This window comes from Gavialis gangeticus, unplaced genomic scaffold (genome assembly GCF_001723915.1).
Source record: "Gavialis gangeticus isolate Ggan-Ray unplaced genomic scaffold, GavGan_comp1, whole genome shotgun sequence".
NCBI lineage: Eukaryota > Metazoa > Chordata > Crocodylia > Gavialidae > Gavialis > Gavialis gangeticus.
In genome coordinates, this window is record NW_017728964.1 from 14,033,980 (window position 1) to 14,053,848 (window position 19,869).

The 19,869-nt window shown below is 48.1% G+C and overlaps 3 protein-coding genes across 10 annotated transcripts in view; 1 reads left to right on the plus strand and 2 right to left on the minus strand.

Moving 5' to 3' along the window:
• The window catches only part of SMIM5 (small integral membrane protein 5), a 24,254-nt gene extending 23,503 nt beyond the window's left edge, over positions 1 to 751 (minus strand). The window contains exon 1 of the mRNA XM_019503579.1: positions 562 to 751. The gene's annotated coding sequence lies outside the window, so the exon portion shown is untranslated. The remainder of the gene's footprint in view (positions 1 to 561) is intronic.
• Positions 1 to 16,436, plus strand: part of RECQL5 (RecQ like helicase 5) — a 62,210-nt gene extending 45,774 nt beyond the window's left edge. For 5 of the 8 annotated variants that reach the window (XM_019503507.1, XM_019503543.1, XM_019503515.1 and 2 more), the window contains 12 exons: positions 6,962 to 7,189; positions 8,212 to 8,311; positions 9,044 to 9,080; positions 9,748 to 9,806; positions 9,956 to 10,029; positions 10,629 to 10,722; positions 10,965 to 11,093; positions 12,251 to 12,927; positions 13,184 to 13,259; positions 14,217 to 14,468; positions 15,013 to 15,085; positions 15,231 to 16,436. In XM_019503507.1, coding sequence (XP_019359052.1) covers positions 6,962 to 7,189; positions 8,212 to 8,311; positions 9,044 to 9,080; positions 9,748 to 9,806; positions 9,956 to 10,029; positions 10,629 to 10,722; positions 10,965 to 11,093; positions 12,251 to 12,927; positions 13,184 to 13,259; positions 14,217 to 14,468; positions 15,013 to 15,085; positions 15,231 to 15,331 — 1,900 coding nt within the window. In that variant the 3' untranslated portion in view covers positions 15,332 to 16,436. Of the gene's footprint in view, positions 1 to 6,961; positions 7,190 to 8,211; positions 8,312 to 8,889; positions 9,138 to 9,747; positions 9,807 to 9,955; positions 10,030 to 10,628; positions 10,723 to 10,964; positions 11,094 to 12,250; positions 12,928 to 13,183; positions 13,260 to 14,216; positions 14,469 to 15,012; positions 15,086 to 15,230 lie in introns of those variants that run through there. The other 3 variants (XR_002095074.1, XM_019503564.1, XM_019503550.1) reach the window with 3 other exon arrangements.
• Positions 16,075 to 19,869, minus strand: part of MYO15B (myosin XVB) — a 51,091-nt gene continuing 47,296 nt past the window's right edge. Inside the window, exon 43 of the mRNA XM_019503494.1 lies at positions 16,075 to 18,495. Within this exon, the coding sequence (XP_019359039.1) occupies positions 18,436 to 18,495 (60 nt within the window). The 3' untranslated portion in view covers positions 16,075 to 18,435. The remainder of the gene's footprint in view (positions 18,496 to 19,869) is intronic.

Below are 19,869 nucleotides of genomic sequence, written 5' to 3' on the forward strand. Positions count from 1 at the left end.
GCTGGGACTTCTGATTTAAAATGCCCAGGCTGATGCTTGCTGTAGTTTGACGTGCAGCTACCAACCTCTGGAGGTCCGATATATGTTAATCAAGCAGGGGCACGGAACCAAATCTACCCTCCGGAGCCAAGGGGTAGTTATTTGGAAGATCTCTGCAAGGAATGACCTGGTGGCAGATCTGACTTGACAGCTAAAGCTAAAAACTCTGTGCTGGCTCAACGCTCGCATAACACGCATGGAGAAGTCAGTGCAGGCTTTTTGCTTATCAGCCCAACGCTGCGCCCTCCTGTTGCAAGCAGCTAGTGACCACATTCGCTGGAGGAGTAAGGCAAGTGCATGCAGAAGCAGCTCCCGCGCACCACATCTGTGCCATTCAGCTTTCCTGACTTCAGTTAAAAGCTTCAGTCTCTCACCACCCTTCCCATCAAGCGGCCTTTCCAGGCAAGATCAGACTAGCAAGCTCTGCTCAGGGGCGATTGCCAAACTAAGTTACCTAAGCGTGAGCTACCCGCTAACTCAGCAAACCCTTCTGCTGAAATGCCCCTGTTGAATGAGCCTTACCCCAGCGGTGCCAAGGAACGGTCGTCCTCCTCCTCTGGTGTGTTTGTTTTCTCCCTGCTGTCCGAAACTTCACGTCATCTCTCCCCCCATCCCGCCCCTCTCTGGCTTGTGCCTCTCTCCGCACTCGGTTCCTCCGCTCTCACTGACAGCCAGCTGCTGTCTGTGCTGGAGCACTTTTTGTTATTGGTCGTCCTGGAGATGTGAAGTTTCATATTACATATGTGCCGGAAAGGAGGCGGGGAGAGAGACTCCAGGCAGAGCTTCGAGGGGGCCGAACTCCGGAGAGCTCAATGTGCCGACACTTGTTGCACATTTCCTGCACGGTGCGTCCTCCGACTGCCATAGCCTCTTCCTTTTTATTCTAATATAATCCCAGTTTTCCCAGAGCAGGGCTTGAACAAGCTTTTTCCTTGCAGTAGTTCTGTTGTATGCTAAAGCCATTAGCCTTTTTTTCTTCTTCTTCACCTTCCCCAGTTTCTGATTTGGTTCCCAGGGGAGAAGGAGCTTTTCTTTCTCTGGTCCGTGATTGTTGGAGATTTGAGCAGGAGAGGAAGGCTGATCCTTGTGGCCTGTTTGGTTCTGCCGCTGACTTGCTGTGTGACTTGGTCAAGTCATTCAACTCCTGGATGCCTCAGTTTCCCCATCAGCATAAGAACTGCCGCTTACTAGGTCCACCTTGCCCGGTATCCTGGGTCACGCAGTGGCAGAGAGCGGATGCTGAAAGGGAGGGTGAAGCTAGCAGTACTTCAGGGGAGCACTGAGGCTCCCTTGTCCTGGTCAAATGTTGACTGAGCCCTTCAGCTGGAAGGCCGCATTTCTTTGTATTATGCATCAGGAGCATAGGACCAGAATGGGCTTCGTGGACCTTTGAGCCCAGTCCCCTGTGCTTGCACGCAACTTTTAACCCAAGGATACCTTTTAATAGCCACTTCCACTCCTCCCAGACAAGAATAGGGCACAACACCCAGCCTATCGCCGGCACTGTAGATAAAATCAGGAGAGGTGAGGGTTTGTTACTGCAACAACAGGGAACCTGTGGGTTCATGTATACTCAGGGGATCCATGGCAAAGGGACCATGCCCCAGGCTGCAGAGGAAGCCAAACATTTCCCCCCTTCTCAGTCTGACCTACAAGATAAAACTCTTTTTGGCTTTGAAAATTGGTATGTCCTGAGCAGAAAGAGCAAGACCCTCTAGTCAGGAACTGCTGGGTTTTCTAAATATCAGGAGGTGCAGCAGTGCAGCCCAGTCCAAAAACCCCCCCAAACCCACAGCCTTAAGCTGTGACCAGCATCCCAGTTCTTCAGAGGAAGGGGATGTCCCTTTTGCACAGAAGTCAATAGCATTCACGAAGGAATAAAAATCCTTCCTGGCCCCAAATGGTGATCAGCAAAAGCCCTGAAGCATGGGGTTACCAAACCACAACAGCTATCTTCTTATCCAGACCCGAAGAGCGCAAACACCCAACTCCAGCTCACACTGACTGATTGCCCTGTTTTACCATCCCTTCCATAAACTTGTTCAGTTCTGTCTTAAAGTACTTCATAGTCCTTGTCCCCACCCCTTGGCATGGAAGAGTACTCCAGATCTTCACTCCTTTGGTAATTAGAAATCTTCTAATTTCCAATCAAAATTGATTTGTAGCCAGTTTGTAACCATTTGATCTTGTGCCGACAGGGTGGTTTTTTTCAGCATAATAAAAGCTTCTGTCTGATATGCTCCATGAACGGGCTTGCAGAGAGTAATTGGATCTCCTCTCCATCTCCATTTTGCTACATTAAATACACCAATCTCCTTTTAATTTCACTGCGGAAGAAGAGGTTTCCATTCCATTCTTTGAACTTGTTTAAGTTGATCTTTTCTGAACACTGTCACCATCATCTTGCTACTGGAGGAAGCGTATAAAATGCCCTTTGTGTAGGAAATGGCATCTAGCTATATAATTTTTCCTATGTGACCTTTCTATGAACAGACTGTCTTGATGGCATTCTCCATTTAGAGGCAATAGCTGCAAGTCCTAGCTCAACAGATCATGGGAGACTGTCTGCTGTGCTGTACATACTGCCTTGAGAGCCCATCTGGTTTTTAGAGGAAGACCTGTGCTCCCTTGGTAGATCGTTTGCCCCAAGTTGGTGAGTAGTGGAAACTTCTCTGGCAGCAGATAAAAGCAGATAGCATAAAGAAGTTGGGGCACTAAACAGCTGTAAGCATCCACTCTCCTTCTGGTCTGCAGTGATAAGTTTTCAGCAGGGTGATTTGCAACGGAAACCCCGTCAGTATTTGCTTGTCATCCTGGCCCTTAATACAAGGGGAGGCAATTTAATATAATGAAAAATGACTGCACCTAAAAAAAACTAAAGGCATCTAGACGGCCTGTGGGATTCTTTCCAGGGGGAGATGAAGACTATCTGGATAGCTCTGGGACATCTAACAGTGCAAGCTGAGATGATGGGCATAAATTGTCATCATGTAGGCCTGTAGAGGGCTTTCCCACCATGGATAATGCATGACAAGTGAGATACCTTCCTTCACCTGAAGCAGTATGTTACTAGCAACTATGAGAGATTGTAGTGAAGCTTGAACACTTAGGTTTATATCTGCAACAGGCAGATGAGGGATTGCAAACGTCCATTGAACGCTGGTGACTTCAAAGGCCCTCCGGATATAGTTGCATCATTCCTGTGAGAAATCCTGCACCTTGGCTCTGCGGATTAAATCTATGTGAAACATCTTTCCTCCTTTGTCGGTTGCACAAGCACTGAGGGGAGAGAAGGACGGTGGTCATCTGCTGTGTGTGTCACAACCGACTCCAAGCTGAGCAGGAGGGGGGGTGTCAGACTAATGAGAAAATAATGCCTCCCCTTGACTTTTAGGGAACAAAGGACTAAGTCGCAGCCGCCCTGTGACATTTCTGTAGCCATGTGGCCCTGGCTGGGCAGCCAGCTTCAGCAGTTCCTTTGGAAAGGCAGGGAGAGAAAATCAAATGCATCTTCCCCCCGCTGCCAGTTGTGAAAGGAACCCTTTCTTTGACTACAAGACCCAAAATGAATCAGTGCTGCTGTGCAGAGGGATATAAAGCCATCTTTGTAGTAGCCCTTCTATATCTTCCAGTAACCTGGACCGTACCGCACAACTGCTTCACTGTTCAGCCTGCTTTACCTGTGTAGTGCTGGCCGCCTCCTGACACACTTGCTCCGTTACTGGGGCACTGTGCTTGCCAGCAGCCTGCTGCTTTTTCTTATTCACCAGCTCCTGAGGTTTTCTTATGTTTGATAAATTAACCCCCCGGGCTGTGCTTGTTTGTGAACAGCCAGCCATTGTGCGGACCCTTTTTGAAATGCCTCGATCCACTTGCTACTCTTTAAATTCCTCTAGAGAAAGTAATCCCGTCTTGCTCCATGCACCTGTTTTTTATAGCAGCTGCATTTTTGTCCCCATTCAGGTCACTGGCATGTCCTGACTTGCCCCAGAGAGAGAGTTTCTTATGGAGCAAATTTTTCCTTGGATCTAGTTCTTCTGCAACCATTCAGCAGATCAAGCTGCTCTACCAACCCCAAGCACTTCTGGTAGAGGAGAAAATGCCCCATCTCTTGTAATTCAATAATTACCATCTCAAATCATTTGTGTAAGGCTTGCTGAAGGTTGCTTTGCTTTGCAGGTGCCCCATGCAGCAAGTTTGCTGCAGCTGTGTACCAGACAGCAGAATTGTACTGTATGTTGTCAGCTGTTTCGAGAGACTGCAGCTAGAAGGTGGAATTAGACACCAGCTGAAAATTCAAAGCACTCAGTTTGACAGTCATCTTGCCCTGTTTTTGACCAGTGGCTACCACTGTAGGGGCTTAAATGGGACAAGATAGGGTCCTAAAAAGCTTTATAAGGGGGGGTTTCAAGTAAAATCCCCATCAAAGTTTCCAACTGAAGCACAAGGAAAGAAATGGTCCCTCTTTAAAAAATATTTGCTTTCCACCTTTTCATCTCTTTTTGTAGCCAAAGGAGCTCTGATTGAAACTCGTTAAATGTCTAGCCCTCACTGAAGGGCTTTCTTTTGACAAGTGGTTAGGACTATTTGAAAATGGCGTCTCAAGAAAACTTCGCCAGCTGCATATTTCAGCACTGCTGTCTGTATATTCGCAATTAGCCAAATGTGTGCTGTTGGCGTCAAAGGATTCATAGATTAAGGGTCGGAAGGGACCTAGTAGATCTTCTAGCCTGACCCCCTGCCAGGGCGAGGCCCACCTGGTACAACTTGAAAGACCTCTCAGTGACTCTCAGATGAGGTCAGAGCACAAAGCTTACAGGACCATGGTAGGGGAACTGTCAAAACATCTGAACTTGTGTGCACGGTTTCTCTGAGTAGTCAAATGCAAAATCACCAGTAAGGCATCTTTGTTTCACTGCTAAGAGCACAACAGTTCAGGAGACGTGGAGATGAAGGTTCCTTTTAGACCAGCGGTTCCCAGTGCAGTGCCCGTGGGCACCGTGACACCCCCAGTGGTTTATTCAGGTGCCCGCATGCATTTTCACAATCAATAAAAATCATTATTCCAACAAATAATTTTTACTTAAATATTTTTGTAAGAAAAGGGAAGCTGCATTTTGAAGTTGCAGATCTAATGCAGTTTTAAGTAATGGATGAGATGATTGGATTGATCTCAGTTCTAAATGTTAATATTCATATGGGCGCCCGCCGCATTTTCTTTTAAATTCACATGTGCCCTTGGACATGCACACGTTGGGAACCGCTGTTTTAGACAAACTAAATCAGCAATTCATGAGAGACGTCTGTTCTAGCAGCCATACTGCCCCAGCAGCCTGCTGTCCCCTTCCTATTCAAACTGTGGAGCACCAGTGTCAGAAAACGGCGCAGGCAGAAGTACAGATTTTCAAGGTGGCTGAGCTAGTGCTGTTGGAAATTCAGCTTTTGCATTTCCCAACTCCTGCAGACTTTGTTATGGAGTCAAAGAGCCAGAACATCCTTGTAGCGCTGTTGAGCCGGGCTCTGGTAAACTCTTTAGAAGAGATGAAGCAACCACTTTGAATGCTGTCCTCTGGGTGAATGCAAATATGCCTGGTCTACTTTGAACTGTATTGTGATGTATATTAAAACAGTAGTATAGGATCACACAGGAAAGTAAGGCTGGAAGGGACTTTGCAAGGTCATCTAGTTCAGCCCCCTTCCTCAAGACAGCATTATCCCTGACTAAACCAGTCTAGCCAAGTGTCTTTCTAACCTGCTCTTGAAAACTTCCAAGGATGGAGATTTCACAGTTTCTCTAGGTAGCCTGTTTCACTGCTTAACCACCCAGGAACTGACTACGTGAGCTTACATACACCAGCGCACTTAGAGTTTTTCTCTGAGACGGTTGCATGTGCCCATGCATACACTTGGCTTGTTCAGCAGATGATGCTTGCCTGTTCAGAAGGATTCTTGGGGGGGGCTTTAAATTCTACTCCATGTGTGAGGCGCACCATGTATTTTGTGCAGGGGTTGCTATCCACCCCACAGATACGTTAGAATTACCAGTTGCTCTTGGGCATCTTATGGATAAACAGACAAGGTTATAGGAAAAGAGCTACTCCTGTGCACAGGAAGAAAACTAGCCGATGTCTGAATGGGCTCTTGTCTCCCTTTAATTTTTATATGCTGTTTAGGTAACCCCTCCTCATCTCCCCCTTTCCCAGCAGCCCTGGTCTGGTTGCCCAGTTATTGTGATCTAACTTAAAAAAAAAAATCTCCTTGCTCCCTGCCAGCTACAAATGACTTGTCTCGTCTCCCTCTTTCTCTCTCCAGCCAAATCAGATGGTGCCTTCACTAAGTTCAGGTGTGGGATGTTCTGGGTGTGGGATTTTTCCCATGCCTGTGTTGCCAGGGCGAATCTATCCATGTTACTGTAACAGATCCATATCCTGAGCTTCTAAAGAATTGCCAGAAAACTTTGAAGAGTCTGGGAAAATCTAGTTGCTGGTTCACAGAACTGGTTGCACGATATTGTGGGAGCAGAGGGGCTGGGGGTGGTTATTGCTCGTTTTTATGCTTGTTGGAGTCTTGGCCATGTTCTGGCCACCAGGATTTCCTAATCCAAAATGCTAACTGGGGACAAAGTTGCTCTGTCATCCTCTGCACCTCCTTTCTATGTGGTCTTGGCCCCAGTTTATTTCTGCAATGCTTTTCTTTTGTATGTGGGGAAATATGTTGGCTTGGGTCATCTTCAGACCACGAGGCTGCAAAATGAACAGCTCATCAGCATGAGATCTGTAGATGTATCCAAAATCCTGAGGATGTGTGTACAAGTGATCTGGATATGTATTATGTCAGACCCATCCTAACCTTTTAGGTTGTTGAAAGGGGGTGGCAGTTTGTTCTTGGCATGTCCTGATCCCTTCCTCTCCCTTGTCCTTAGCTGTCGCCATGCTGCAATAGCAAAATACTTTGGAGATGCCACCCCGCCTTGTAACAAGAGCTGCGATTACTGTAAGAACCCAGGAGCAGTGAAAAAGCAGCTGGACTCACTGGAGTGCTGCAGCAACAACTGGAGCAAAACCTGCATCGGACCCGCGGGTTCATCTCGGGGCACCTACGACCCGGAGCTGTACGAAGGAGGGAGGAGAGGCTACGGAGGCTTTGTCAGGTAGGCAGTTCAATAGCAGAATTTGATAGCTCAGCCTCCCTGAGACTGCAGCCAACCGTGCTGGAGAGAGTGGGGCCCCCCCTCGACCTCCCCTGCTGCCAGCCCAGCTGCTCCTGCTTTCAGCAGATGTTTGTGCAGTGTTTTCCGGTAACTTCTGGCATCGGGGACTGGAATTTGTTTTTCTGCACACTTTGGCTGCCTCCCTCGAATTTATGTTCCCAGGAGCCAGAAGCTGCTCTGGCTGATCCGAGAACAACTGACTGCCCCACAGGAAGTATGGTGGTTCAGGGAACTGATCTAAAAAAGGTCTGTTTGAACTAGGCCGCTAACTGTTAGAGAGACTCCAATCACACATTTAGGGCTTAGTCCTAGTATGGCCTAAGTGAGTTGCTTAACCTCTTTGTCTAAGGAAACATGGAGATGTGGGGTGAATCTGTGAAGTGCTCTCACCATTGGGTGCTGGTGCCGAGCACACACGAGGTATTTTTCCTGGCATAAAGCGATTTTGTGTTTAAACGAAAGGCAGGTAGCACTGAGGGGCTGCAGCTATTGTGTTGTCAAGCCTCCGTCCCTCCGCGCTTCCACCTGGGCAGCTGTCTCTCAGTCTGCAGCACTGTTTGTTCTTCGTTCCTCTGGTGATCGGGAGCTGTTTGTTGCGCTGTTAGTTAGCCCATTGATTTTTTTTTTTTGGTAGGCCTTTTAATGGGAGAAAATATTGTTCAGCTTGAGGAGGGGTGGAAGAGGAAGTCCTAAAGGCCCAGGCAAATGAACAAGCTGCTAGGAGGTGAATGAAGGAAAGGGTTTACAATGTATCAGCTTCTCTATAGTAATTTCCCATGCTTGTCCTTTGACCCTTTTAGTAACTGAAAGGTAATCTGCAATAGCACAGCCCTCAGTGGAGGTCTACGTACATGAGATGTGTTTGAAAAAATAATTGAGGCGAGCCAGGCTTTGAGCATTTTGCACCTACTGCTGCCTCCGCAGGGCTTTTTATCCCTCTCCTAACTCTCCTGTTTTCCCAGGTATGACGAAGGCAGCGGTGGGAGTGGGGATGAAGCCAGCGAGGAGAGTCGGAAACGGGAGTGGAACAACTTCTACAAGAAGCAGATGAGTCTGCGCAAGGTGAGGTGAGATCCACAAGCTCCGTGCCCGGGAGGGCCAGTGCAGATGACTTTCAGCCACCTACAGCTGGTGTCATAAAGAGGTTGAGTGACTAGCCCGAGATCACAACTCACAAGGAGTTGATACCAGCCCTGGAAATGGAGCCTGGGAGCCCCGTGCCCTAGTTTTAGCTCAGGTGGTTAGGGGGTGCTTCCTGTTAGCATTGGCACTCTGTTATTAATGGCTGTTTTATCCCAGCTCCTGAATAGCAGCTGCTGCTACTCACTCCTGTGTACTGTGTTGCTGCTCTATCTAGCTTCTGTAAATTGCTCCTCTTGCTGCCGTTTTCCTTCTCATTTGTGGACTGACCATATTATGTAAAGAAATCCTCCTTGACTCTGTCCGTGAGCTGGCCCCTCCCCTGGACTAGTCAAGGGGATTCTCGATTCCTTAGCCTGTTCAATATTGTACTTTGGCCCTAGTCAGCCTCTTCTCTCCCTAGAAGATGAGCATCTTTTCCCATTTGATCTTTCTCTCATCTATAGCAACAGCATGTGTCTAGCCTTTCCATTGCAACTCTTAATCATTGCCCTCCCCAGGTGTTCTCTTTTTTGGTGCCACCTCCTCCCTTTTAGAATTTGAGCACTATTCTTCTCCAGAACACGGTGGTAAGAGCTACATCTGAGGTGTCCTGTGTTCTTCATGTACATCAGTGGAGAAGGAAATGTCTGACCAATCTCTGTGTTCCTGCAGGGCAGGGAGCCTGAGAAGGAGGCCTTTGTCGCACCAGGTAGAACTCTCTATTGCTTTTGTTTTATCAGTGAGTCTCCAACAAGGAGAGAGTTCCCTGGGAAAGGTGAACCCTGACCATTGTTTCAAACCCAGTGCCTTCTATAGTATCAAGTTCAGGGATAACCAGCAATGATTACTTAACTGGTTCACTAATCCAGAGATGACACAGCTGGTTCCAGTACCTAGCACGTGGAGCTTGCGTTAATTCAGAGCAGTGGGCTGCTGGCTGTGGAACTCTTTACTGGAAGAACTGTTCTGAGTCCAACTCTGGCCTTGCCCTTGCTAAGGTACAGAATTCATCTGTTTGAACTGGCCTGCCCAATAGAAATGACAAAGAAAGACCGTCTCCAATGAGGTGGTCTTTCCTTAGACCTGAATGCTTTGAAAGTGCTTCCTGGAATTGAGAGTGCTGTGAAGAACAGCAAGTCTCATACGAGAGACAGAGGTCCCTACCCCAGTGAGCAGACTCTCACTTCAGCTTTCACTTGTTTTTCTGGAATGTGTAACCCCTCCGCAGAAAGGGATAACTTTGTTACTGCCTTGGTGGCCTTGTGGGAAACGCAAGTCCAAGAGGCATTAGAATGACCTTTCTCCTCATGCTGGGAGGTGATGGGGAAAGGAGTGGGAGATGGACACATCTCTTTACTACATCTCTTCTGTGGTAGATGAAAGCTGCCCGTTGAAGGATGCCTCCAGTAGGAAGATCTCCAAACTGACAGTGAAGGTAGGAGAAGGCACTTGAATTCAGACTGTTTCCATCCCTTTGCTTCTCACCCCTTGCCTCTACTGCCTGCTCCTTCCTGCTCTCCAGGGTTAGGAAAAAAAGGCAGCATTACTTCTGAAAGAGGATATCCTTCTGGTTGTTTTTTTTAGGCTCGAGAACACTGCCTGAAGATGCTGGAAGAAGCTCTGAGTGGCAACCAGAAGGCAGCACCAGTAGAAAATGGGTATAAAACATGAAAGGAGGTCCAAAGCAGCAAGGCCTTCCTGGCTCTGAGCCAGATCATAGGGATGACAGTTGTCACCACTATCTGCAAATTGCTCTCTGGGCCTCTACAAGAAGACTCAAGCAAAGTCTTGTCCCTCTTTTCTTTCTGGCTTGCTGGGCTTGAGAGTTTATTTCGGCTTTGCTTAATGGCACCGAGGCCCCTTTTTATAAGGGTGTTTAAAACACAGGATTGAGAATCAGGACTCATTGTTATTCCTATCTAGCTCAACTTGTGGTATTTCTCGGGGTTGCACTTCTCACTGACCCCAATAGAGGGAGACGGTGCACTTCACAAAGTTGGCTCTGAACTGGGTATGTCAGAGGAGATATTCTGGCTCCTGCCCCCTACTACCTCCACTAAGCCATTCCCTGGCTCCACCAGGGAATTTAAATATCCTCAGACTTAAATCACTGTCCTTCTTTCCTCTGGCTCTGATCCACATATGGTCCAAAGAATGTGAATCCCGTGCCCCTAGGGGAGACCCTTTAGTAACCTCAGCACTCCCTTTGCAAGCACAAAGGTGTGTCCCACCAGCTTGACTGAAGTATGTGTTGCAGGTCAGATCCTCGCACGTGTGCAGTGGAGATGGAGTATGAGGTGTTCAGAACCAGTAAAATGGCTAACTCCTACAAGGCAACTGTGCTCAAGAAGGTAAGAGCTGTGCTGGGGGAGCAGAGTGATAGGGGCTGCTGCTGTTTCCCCCTGCTCCTCATTGTTGTAGATCTGTAATCTGGCATGTGTCCGACTCAAGGGGGAAAGAAAGGAATAGATTCCCTTTGTGCATGTCCAGTCTATGTGCAGGGCAAGAACATAGCTTGGAGCCCATCCATGGGTTTGGGAATATCTGCAGGTGTATAACCTCTGGAAATGTTCCTGTTCTCTTCCAACCCCAGGTAGCAGAAATCAACAAAGCCTCAAAGGATGGGGAGTTGTATTCAGCTGGAACTAGCAACAGCAGCCATGAAATCAAGTCAGAAACCTCAGTGGAAGATGGTTTTCTTCCAGCATCCCAAGTCTATTCGGTAAGTATGGAAGGGCACTACCCAGAAGGATTACAGGGTTCCTGCTGGTAATGGAAGCCTCCTTCCTGCCTGGAAGATGTAAGAGTTGGTGGCCACCTGGCCATTTGAGAGTGCTGAATGCTTGATTTAGCTAAAAAGCCATCCATGCCTTTTTCTAAGCTGTGAGATCTTGTGCTGCAGCCCCAGCAGGGCATGTATAAAGATGAGATTAGAAAATAAGGGGTGGGCCAGCTTTTCTTGCAAGATGTTTTGTAGCTTTGGCTGATTCTTCCTAGTGGGTGCATTTCCTCTTCTGGCATCTCTGCTTGGTAGCTTCTGTTGAGGGGCTCCAGGAACTGAATGAGACTCTAGGATTAAACTACCCCACACTCCAGAGGTTTCTACTGGTTGGGACGAAGCATTTTGGCAGGAGGAAGCTTGTCTTGCTATTTCTTGTGCTGGCAGGAACTCTGCTGCGCAGGATTATGGCTCTGATGTCCTCTGTGTTAGCTATAGGGCACTGACATGTCCTGCTACCTGCATTGTGTGCAAGGCAGAGATCCTGGTACATGTAGAATGTAGCAGGCTCTAGCCCAAACCTCAGCAGGGGTTTTAGAAGCACTGCACTTCTCCGCCAGCCTGTTCTTACGTGTTTGCCCACCTGTAGCCCCACAAAGTCACAAGACCTCCTGAGCCACCTTCTGGCACTGGCCAGAGTGGCTGCCTGTCAGATCCTGAGGAGGAAGCTCAGGGTGGAAGTTGTGGTAGCATCCACTGTTTCATGGAGCATGGGGCACTCTCCACAGCTCTGTGCCCAGTGTTCCCACTCAGCTCTCGTCCCTTGTGCCTTAGAACCTGTCTTATTTTTTTGCCTAAAGTGATTGCTTGTTCCCTTGTTTTGGGGGCCTGTTCTTCATTTGGTGGGGAGAGGCCATTAATTCAGCCTCTGTCCATCCCCTCCTTAAACCCAAACAGGCTATCTCTGGCATCAGTGCTGAGGTCTTGCCTCAAAAATAAGCCATCCACACAGAATAAGCTGCCTGTGAGGGAATATGTGCGTGTGATGGAAGGAGCCAAGTTTCATTTGAAGTTGGCAGGCATGGGGCTATTAAGCAGGAGTGGACCCCCTGTGACAGCCTCCTTGACTCTCTCTCTGTCTGGCTTCCTTCTTTCTCTAGTTCAAGCCCAAGCGGGTGGGAGCTGGATTTCGAAGGGGTTCTGACTTGTTCCAGAAAGCTTCAGAACTGCTGAAGACGAAGGAGGGGAGTGAAGCAAAGTTGGTGGAGGAGGAAGAGGATTGTGCAGGCTCACAAGGCAGCCACCCATGTGATTCAGGACTGGGTAATGGAGACGCTGGCTTTGGAAATGAAAAAAAGGTGACCAAAGCAGCATGCACAAGTGCAGGAGGAGCAGTAAAAGTCCCTGAAAACAAGGGACAGCAGCCCAGTGAGGATTCCAAAGTCTCCCTGTGGGACAGCCTTACCAAAAAGGCAAAATCCACCAAGAAGCAGCAGCTGCTGGCAGAAGCAGCAAGAAAAGAATCCCAGGACATTTCCAAATTCTTCTCTCTTTCCAAAGCAGCACCAAAAGTCTCAGGACACATCTTGGCAGAGAGAGACACCTCTCCTGTGAATGAACTACCTCGGTCTTCTCCAGAAGAGAAGCAGGACAAGCTAGAACCTCAAAGGAAAGAGGCTCAAGAGGACAACAGGGTGTCAGCAGGGAATGTGCTTGGGCAGTCCCAGGCAGAGGAGCCTGCGTCAAGGAAGACTGACAGGAATGAGAGCTCAGAGACCGAACAGGGCTCTGGATCTGCACCCATGCAAGCAGAGCAAGATACTGATGCTAAACCCAGGTGAGGGCTTCTGAGGTTCTGCCTCAGTTCAGTCCTGCTATGGCCTTTGCCCCATCTGCTTTTTTGGCTGTTTAACCCAGGCAGCCCCTTTGAGGTGGGAATATGCATTAAAACCCCACCTTGGGGATAGGGAAAATCCATTGTGCAGTTGCAGTCATTTGCTGTAAAACTCTGGTAAAGCCATCAGCACTTGGAAAGCCTTTGTCAAGGAATAATTAAACCAAAGGAAATGATCTCGTCCTCCTCTCCCCCACAGTGCTGAAGCTGTTACAGAAGCTGAAATTGCTCCTGCTGGGGAAAGTCAGATTGGGAAGAGAGCAGGACCAGAGGAGGTAAGACTTAATGAGTCTTTTTGTCCTGTTCTTCATCACTTGACTTGCACCCTGTGTCTCCCTGGGCATGACCCTCCTGGTCTGAACTCACATGATAAAGTTGTTCTCTGGGATCAGTGCTGTTCCAGTTACAGCAGAGCATAGACATGTGCTCTCACTGGGAAGCCTGAGTTCCTAGGATCTAGTATGAGAGATGCTGCAAGACTTGGGTAAGCTGCTTCTGGCCTGACTGTAGTGATGCTGAACACTACCAACTCTGGGCAGAACATACTGAAGCTGTCTGTGCTCGACTGTCTGGAAATTAGGCCTCTGGCTTGTGATGGTTTTGGTTGTTTTTCTTCCTCTCTATGAAATGTGGATGGTGATACTTAACTTTAAGTACAGGCTCGCAGCAAGTAGCTGGGGGTTCTGAGTATTTCTTACAGCCTCTGTGTTGCTGTAAATAAGATGGTGGTTGCTGCCTTCACTGAGAAACCATCAAGGCTGACCTTTATGGACTAGAGAGTAGTGGGCATCTGTGCAGTTAGCACTTACTGTCCAGTCTTGCTGCCCCCAGCCCTATATTTTTGATGCGTGATTGCTCTAGAACCTGCTCCCATGTGTGGGGCACCAGTATGAATCTGTCAGTAAACTTGTGTCCAGCTAAGTTCTGTCCAGGAGACCCATTCCCTACAGATGTCCAAATTAGTTTTCCCATCTCTTTCCTGTATGAAGTTAGATACACTGGTCTTAAGAGAAGCTAATCCTAAACATAGCGATTGTAGAGGGTTTCTTTCATGACCCTTTTACCACGTCTCTGCAGAAGGAGATTGAGCCAGTCAAATCGATCTCGGCATGATGTTCTCTAAGTGAGAAATTACAGGGTGGGATAAGGAAGCTCGTTTCTCCGAAGGTAATGTGGGCCTTGGGGGTCTGATACTGCTGCATGAATAAGCACTGTTCTTGCTTTGTTGTTAGGATATGGAGAGCCCTGCAGCAAAGAAGGTGCGGACAGTGGGTAAATCTTCCATCTTGTCCCAGCCAGAGGGCAAAGGTGTTGGCCCCGTAAAGAAGAAGGTGACTTTTGATCCAAGCTTGTCAGAGGTTGATAAAGAAGGAACCACCAAGACCATCCAGCCAGTTACCAAGGGCATGTCCCTCAAGGAGACAGCAGACATAGTCGTCAAGTATTTGACCCCATTTTATAAGGGGGGCAAATTTGCTTCCAAGGTAAGACATAATCTATAGCTTCCTCTGTCAAGAAGAGACTGCAGCAGCATCTGAACAAGGCTTTGGGATGTGGAAGGGATGCATGGACTCAGTGGGCTGCTAATGTTTGATTGTAAGGACTCCCTGCCACGTGGTGGTTGAACATAATGCACATCCGGAGTGGAGTTCAGCTGTCTTAATGACCCAAGAAGCAAAACTCCCTTACAGACAAAGACAGGGTGCAGTCACTGTAGCCAGAGGTGTCTGGGACCCTGATGCCATGTCATGTTTGTCCTGTCAGATTTATGATTTTTTGAAAAGTTTGGCTCCAGTCTGTTCTAGCTAAGACCTTCAGGACACAACCTATATGTGTATACACACACAGAGCATAATGTAATGGGTCTCCAATTTTGTTCTGTAGACAAGTGCAGTCCAAATAGTATACTCTTAATGCTTCACTTGCATTGTGTTAGGTGCTGGACAACTTAGAAATGTTCATGCTTGACATGGTGATGGTTTCAGCAGCAAGTGACCGTTGCTCTCTGCTTCTCCCTCTACACTTCAGGATCTATTTAAGGGGTTTGCCCGACACCTCTCTCACTTACTAACTGAAGAGAAGAACCCCATCCGCAAGACGGGTGAGTTGGCCGCTGTTGGTGCATGGGGTGTCTTAGGTGCTAAATGAGTTAATGCTCTCTCAAAGTAAGGATAATGTTGGACCCAGCTGGGGCAAGGGGTGGTGCAGGATTGTCTCTTCAAAGGAGCCTTATCCTCTCTCTACAGTTAAAGAAGAAGCACAAAGACTCATCAAGGAGTTTTTCAAAACAAGGGTCAGGTGTGAAAACGAGGCAGACTGGCAGGAGCTGTCCAGTTTGGAGAGATGATCCCCCTGCTCTTCTGCTGGCTCCATTCCTGCCTGTGGTCACTGGACTCCAAGGAGTTTCATGGAGATGCAGAGGGGAGCTTTCCAGCCCTGCTGCTTTTTGGTTCTTTGAATCTCTGCCACCTTGGTGGCCCTGACATCATCTCTAGGAAAGCGACCCTTGCAGTTTTGCCTGCAGGCATTCTCCAGCAATGAAGAGACGATGCCATCTTCGTCAGCCCTTGCTTGGAGGTCTGCCATCGTTAATGCTGCTCTCCTCAGGTGCTCTGTGATGCCCCCCACCTCTGCTTCCCACTGTGGTTTGAGAAGGGCTTTAGAACTGCAGGCTGTGATGGAGATGGATGTGGCTGGGATGCTGCTGCTCCCTGGCAGTGTTCCCCCCCCAACTTTATTTAAATTTTTACCAAAAGAAGCCTTACGCTGAGAACTCAGCTGCATGCGTTTTGCTCAGGGTTTGTACTGATGGGAGATGACAGCCATGTTCCTGACACTTACTTTAAGGGAAAGAGAAAACAGTTCTACCCTGCAGCAGCTAGAACCAGGGGCCCTAATAGGTCTTTTTTTCGTTTGTGTTTGTTTCTTTTAAGCCTGGATTTAATTTATTGCTCGTAGTTCCGTCTGCCCTTTTAAATACAAATTGGGCATTACTGCCCTATAATAGGCTGGCTGGCTGCTCTCTCAGTATTAACCTCCCCAGATGGTTGTGTTTATAAGGGGTTGGTATTAAAGTGAGTGACTTTTTTTCCTCCCTAGCATTTTCCTAAAAGCCATATCAACTAGCTGTGCCTAACCTAGGGACTGCAATATAGAGAGTGATGCTGACTAGACACCCACTGTTGTGCGTATGCTAGGAGCTCCTCTATCTGCACAAGGCCCTGAAGTGGAGGGAGCCAGTAAGTCTTAACCTGGCTCCCAGGAACATTGGTGTTTTGTTGGGTTCTGCCTTTGTTTGTCTAGAGAAGATAGTGCCGCTAGACTGACCCACCGCTTGAGAAGCCAGGAGAGGAGTGAGCTTCAAGTAGCTTGTACCTGGGGAAACTGGGCTTTTTATATGTACTGAAGGGTACATGACAAACTGATAATAAATAATGACTGTTGCTACAGGCTCTTTTCTTAGTTCTTGCTGTTTCATTTTACCTAGAACATTTTTCTATTACTGAAATGTATTTGTTGTTGACCATGCAAGGTGTCGCATGGTGAATGAAGAGGTAAGAAGAGCTCGGGCCCTTAGGGAACTGAAAGGTAATGTCTGCTGGAAGGAAAAACTAGATTCTCTCCCTCTATGAATACTGGATTTGGATTGGGTAGCAGCAAATGGCACTCTGTGGTGGGCCTAAAGTTTGCCATAGAAACTCCCTAGCCTAGAGTAAGGTTTGAGGTGTGTGCAGAACTGAGCAGAAGCTGGTGCTGGGTCCCAGACAATACTCCTACCTGCAACCTTGCTCCTTGTGCTAGAACCATGCCTGTACTGCAGGTTCACATCCCAGTTGTCAGCCTTTTGTCTCGCACAAAGTTGTGTGGTACAGTTCACTGTATGCTAGGATCTTCCAGCCATGGCCTTAGATCATTGCTTTGCATTGCAGTTGTTGGTCCCACCAAACTCTTCAGGTGAGTAGAGATTGCCCTGTTGGAGTTAGCCAAGATCTCTAAGCAGAGAAGTTGTGCTGCTGGCTGATTATCTGCCTTGCTGCAGCCCTCCGAGGTGCTCTAGGTTAGTGTCATGCACTGCAGTGCTACTGTGGTGACCTGCTTTCTGCAGGCACACTCTCTGATGGCTGAAAGGCCCTTAGGAGCTTATAAGAGAACTGGAAGGAGAAAGATGTGCAAAGCTGCTCAGACTATCTTACCTCTGCTGTCCACAGTAGCACTTCTTCCCCTCATTTCTGCTGCCACAGGGCTGCATCTGCCCATTCCAGGGCACTAGGAGAAGGCAGGGTAAGGCCAGCAGCAATTCCCAGCTCCACCAGTTGAAAATGTGCATGCTCATCTCCCAGCAGCCCTTGCCTTTGCCCGGTTGTAACTAACTCCACAGTCCACATTCCACTCCTCCTGCTTATATTTTCCCACCCTCCCCTGAAGCAGGTGCTTCTTAGCCTTAAGGTAATGCACGTGTCTGTATTATGTGGTTACTAGTTTTAATAAACTTTAGCAGCTACAAAACTTTTTCATTTCGCTTCTGCAGAAGCATAAACCTCATGAGTCCAACTGGAAATCCAGAGTAATAAAAATAAATTAAGGACCTTGCCTTTCTTTCCCCCAATCCATCATAGTCCAGTGGGCAGATAGGCTAAGAACTCAGTCAGGTATCCACAGATGTTGTATCTCAATTCTAAGTGAGGGCTATGTTAGAAGGAAAAAGCAGCATATACTGTACAGTTGATAGTAAACCAATTTAGCAGTAAACTTTCTTACCAATGCAACCCAACCTCTGCCTTGGCAGGTGCCATGATTGTGTATTAACACTGATCTGCCCTGCAGGTCATGGGGATGCTTTCAGGTAGGCTTCTGTTGGTAGGGCTCTGGGCCAGGGCAGTTCTTGCACTTCAGGGTGGAGTAGGGGCTGGTCTCAGGCACTTCACTCCCCACAACTGCAGTCATATCTGAGCCTTGGTTTCTCCTTGGGATGCAAAGTCTCTGAAAAGCACCAGTCTCTGCTGCTGTTACTGTTTAAGAGATTAGTTGGCATGGGGGGGATGCTGCCCACCGCAAGCCCCTGCAGTTAGTTTCCCGACGTCACTGGCCTTTCCCTTCCTTACTTGCACCTGCTTGGCTGTTCTACGAGTGGGGCTTAGAGCCTGGGGAAAAGAGCAAATCTTGTTCTGCTTTCTGGAAGCCAGGTTTACTGGGTGGGGCACCTCTACAACTCCAGCAGACAGTGAAGGCAGCTGACAGGCGAACCATCTCTATGTTATGAAGAGGTGAGAGAGTGCACGAGGGGAATTCTGTTCAGGTTTGTCGTGAGGCAGGATAGAAGGTGGAACTTCAATGTGATGACAATCCTGGGCAGCAGGGAAGGGAGGGCACCTCTGAACACTGTCAGAGCTCATGCCAGGCGTGCTAATGTGGTGTCCAGAGCTGAAGGAAAGGGAGGGCTGGCATGCGTCTCTAAGGCTGAAATTCTCCCTCATCCAAGATGATGGAGATCGTATGATACATTTCTTTAGCCTGTCAAGATAGAAACCAGCTTGAGTAAGTTCTGCTTCACTCATTTTACACCCCCTTCTCATCCCCTTGCTTTTTTTGGCACTGCTGAGGAAATTCAGATGCAGACAGCAACTATATTGATCTCTGTTTAACTAGCTGCAGTCTTGAACTGCTGTCTTCCTTTGCCCCTGCCATGACCTTCCCTTTGGGAAAAGTCTTCTCCCTACTCCTGATCTTTCCTAGACAGTAGCCAGGCCTTAAGAACCCGTGTAACTCAATAGGCTTCGCCTCTGTGTTCTCTGGACAATTTTAGACTTTTTTACTACTAGGGCTGGTAGTTGGGGAGGTAGAAATAGTTGTATTGTCACCTGGAGCCTGCATTATATTATGTTGTTGCAACAGCATTTGTACCATCAAAGGATGTGTTGTATAGAGAGGAGAACAGGTCAACTCTGGGAAATTGGTGGGGGGAAAAGCAGTTTGGTGGACTCGGAGCACAATAAGGATTTTGCAATAATGCTTCCCCTGTGAGATGCTTACTCTAACCTCCCTAGAGACAAGCTCTTAGGGTGGAGTAAACTGCTTAACAGTGAGAAATTACTGCACCAGAACTCAAGCACACAAGGCCCTGTATGCTCCTAAAGGAGACAGGAGGGCCCTAAGTTTGTGTAGCCTGAGAGCACACATCCAGGGGGCTGGGGTTCTTGTCACCCCTCCATTCCAGGTGCCCTGCACAGACAAGCCTGGAGTGCCTTGCTGCACTTGGCAGCGAGACCAGCATATGTATCACTGTTGGGCAGCTGCTACAGATGACCCCCTCAGCACCAGTCAATCTGGGCTCTTTCCCATCTGGATAGGCCCCTGGGCACTGGGCTGAACTGGGGGGTGGACTTCCTGTGCCCTTGGAGTGCTTCTGGCTTCTGCAACACAGCTTCTGAGCCGCACACAATGGTTTAGCGTTCATGTCACCCCATCTTCAGCCGGGCAAGGAGACTGGATGTTGTTATTGCCTAGAGCAGTGGTCTCCAAAGTGGGGTGTGTGGACCCCAGGGGGTGCACAAGACAATCCATTGGGGTACAGGAAGAAAATATTATAACTTCTATTTATATTTATATAAATATACATATATTGGGGGTGCGTGCTCAAAAATTTTTTTACTGATAAGGGTGCGCGATCAAAGTAGTTTGGAGACCACTGGCCTAGAGCATGCAACTTGCTTAGTATTGTTACCCACAGGTCAGAAAAGACTGAGGCTTGCAGACCCAGATGCTGAAGTTCTTCCCCTGCTGGTACTACAATCCCCTGGTCCTGCCCAGAAAATCTCCGCTCCTTTCCCCTCCTTCTAAAGGTATGTGCATCATGTGCAGCACTGTGTTTGGAAGCTGCAGGGGATA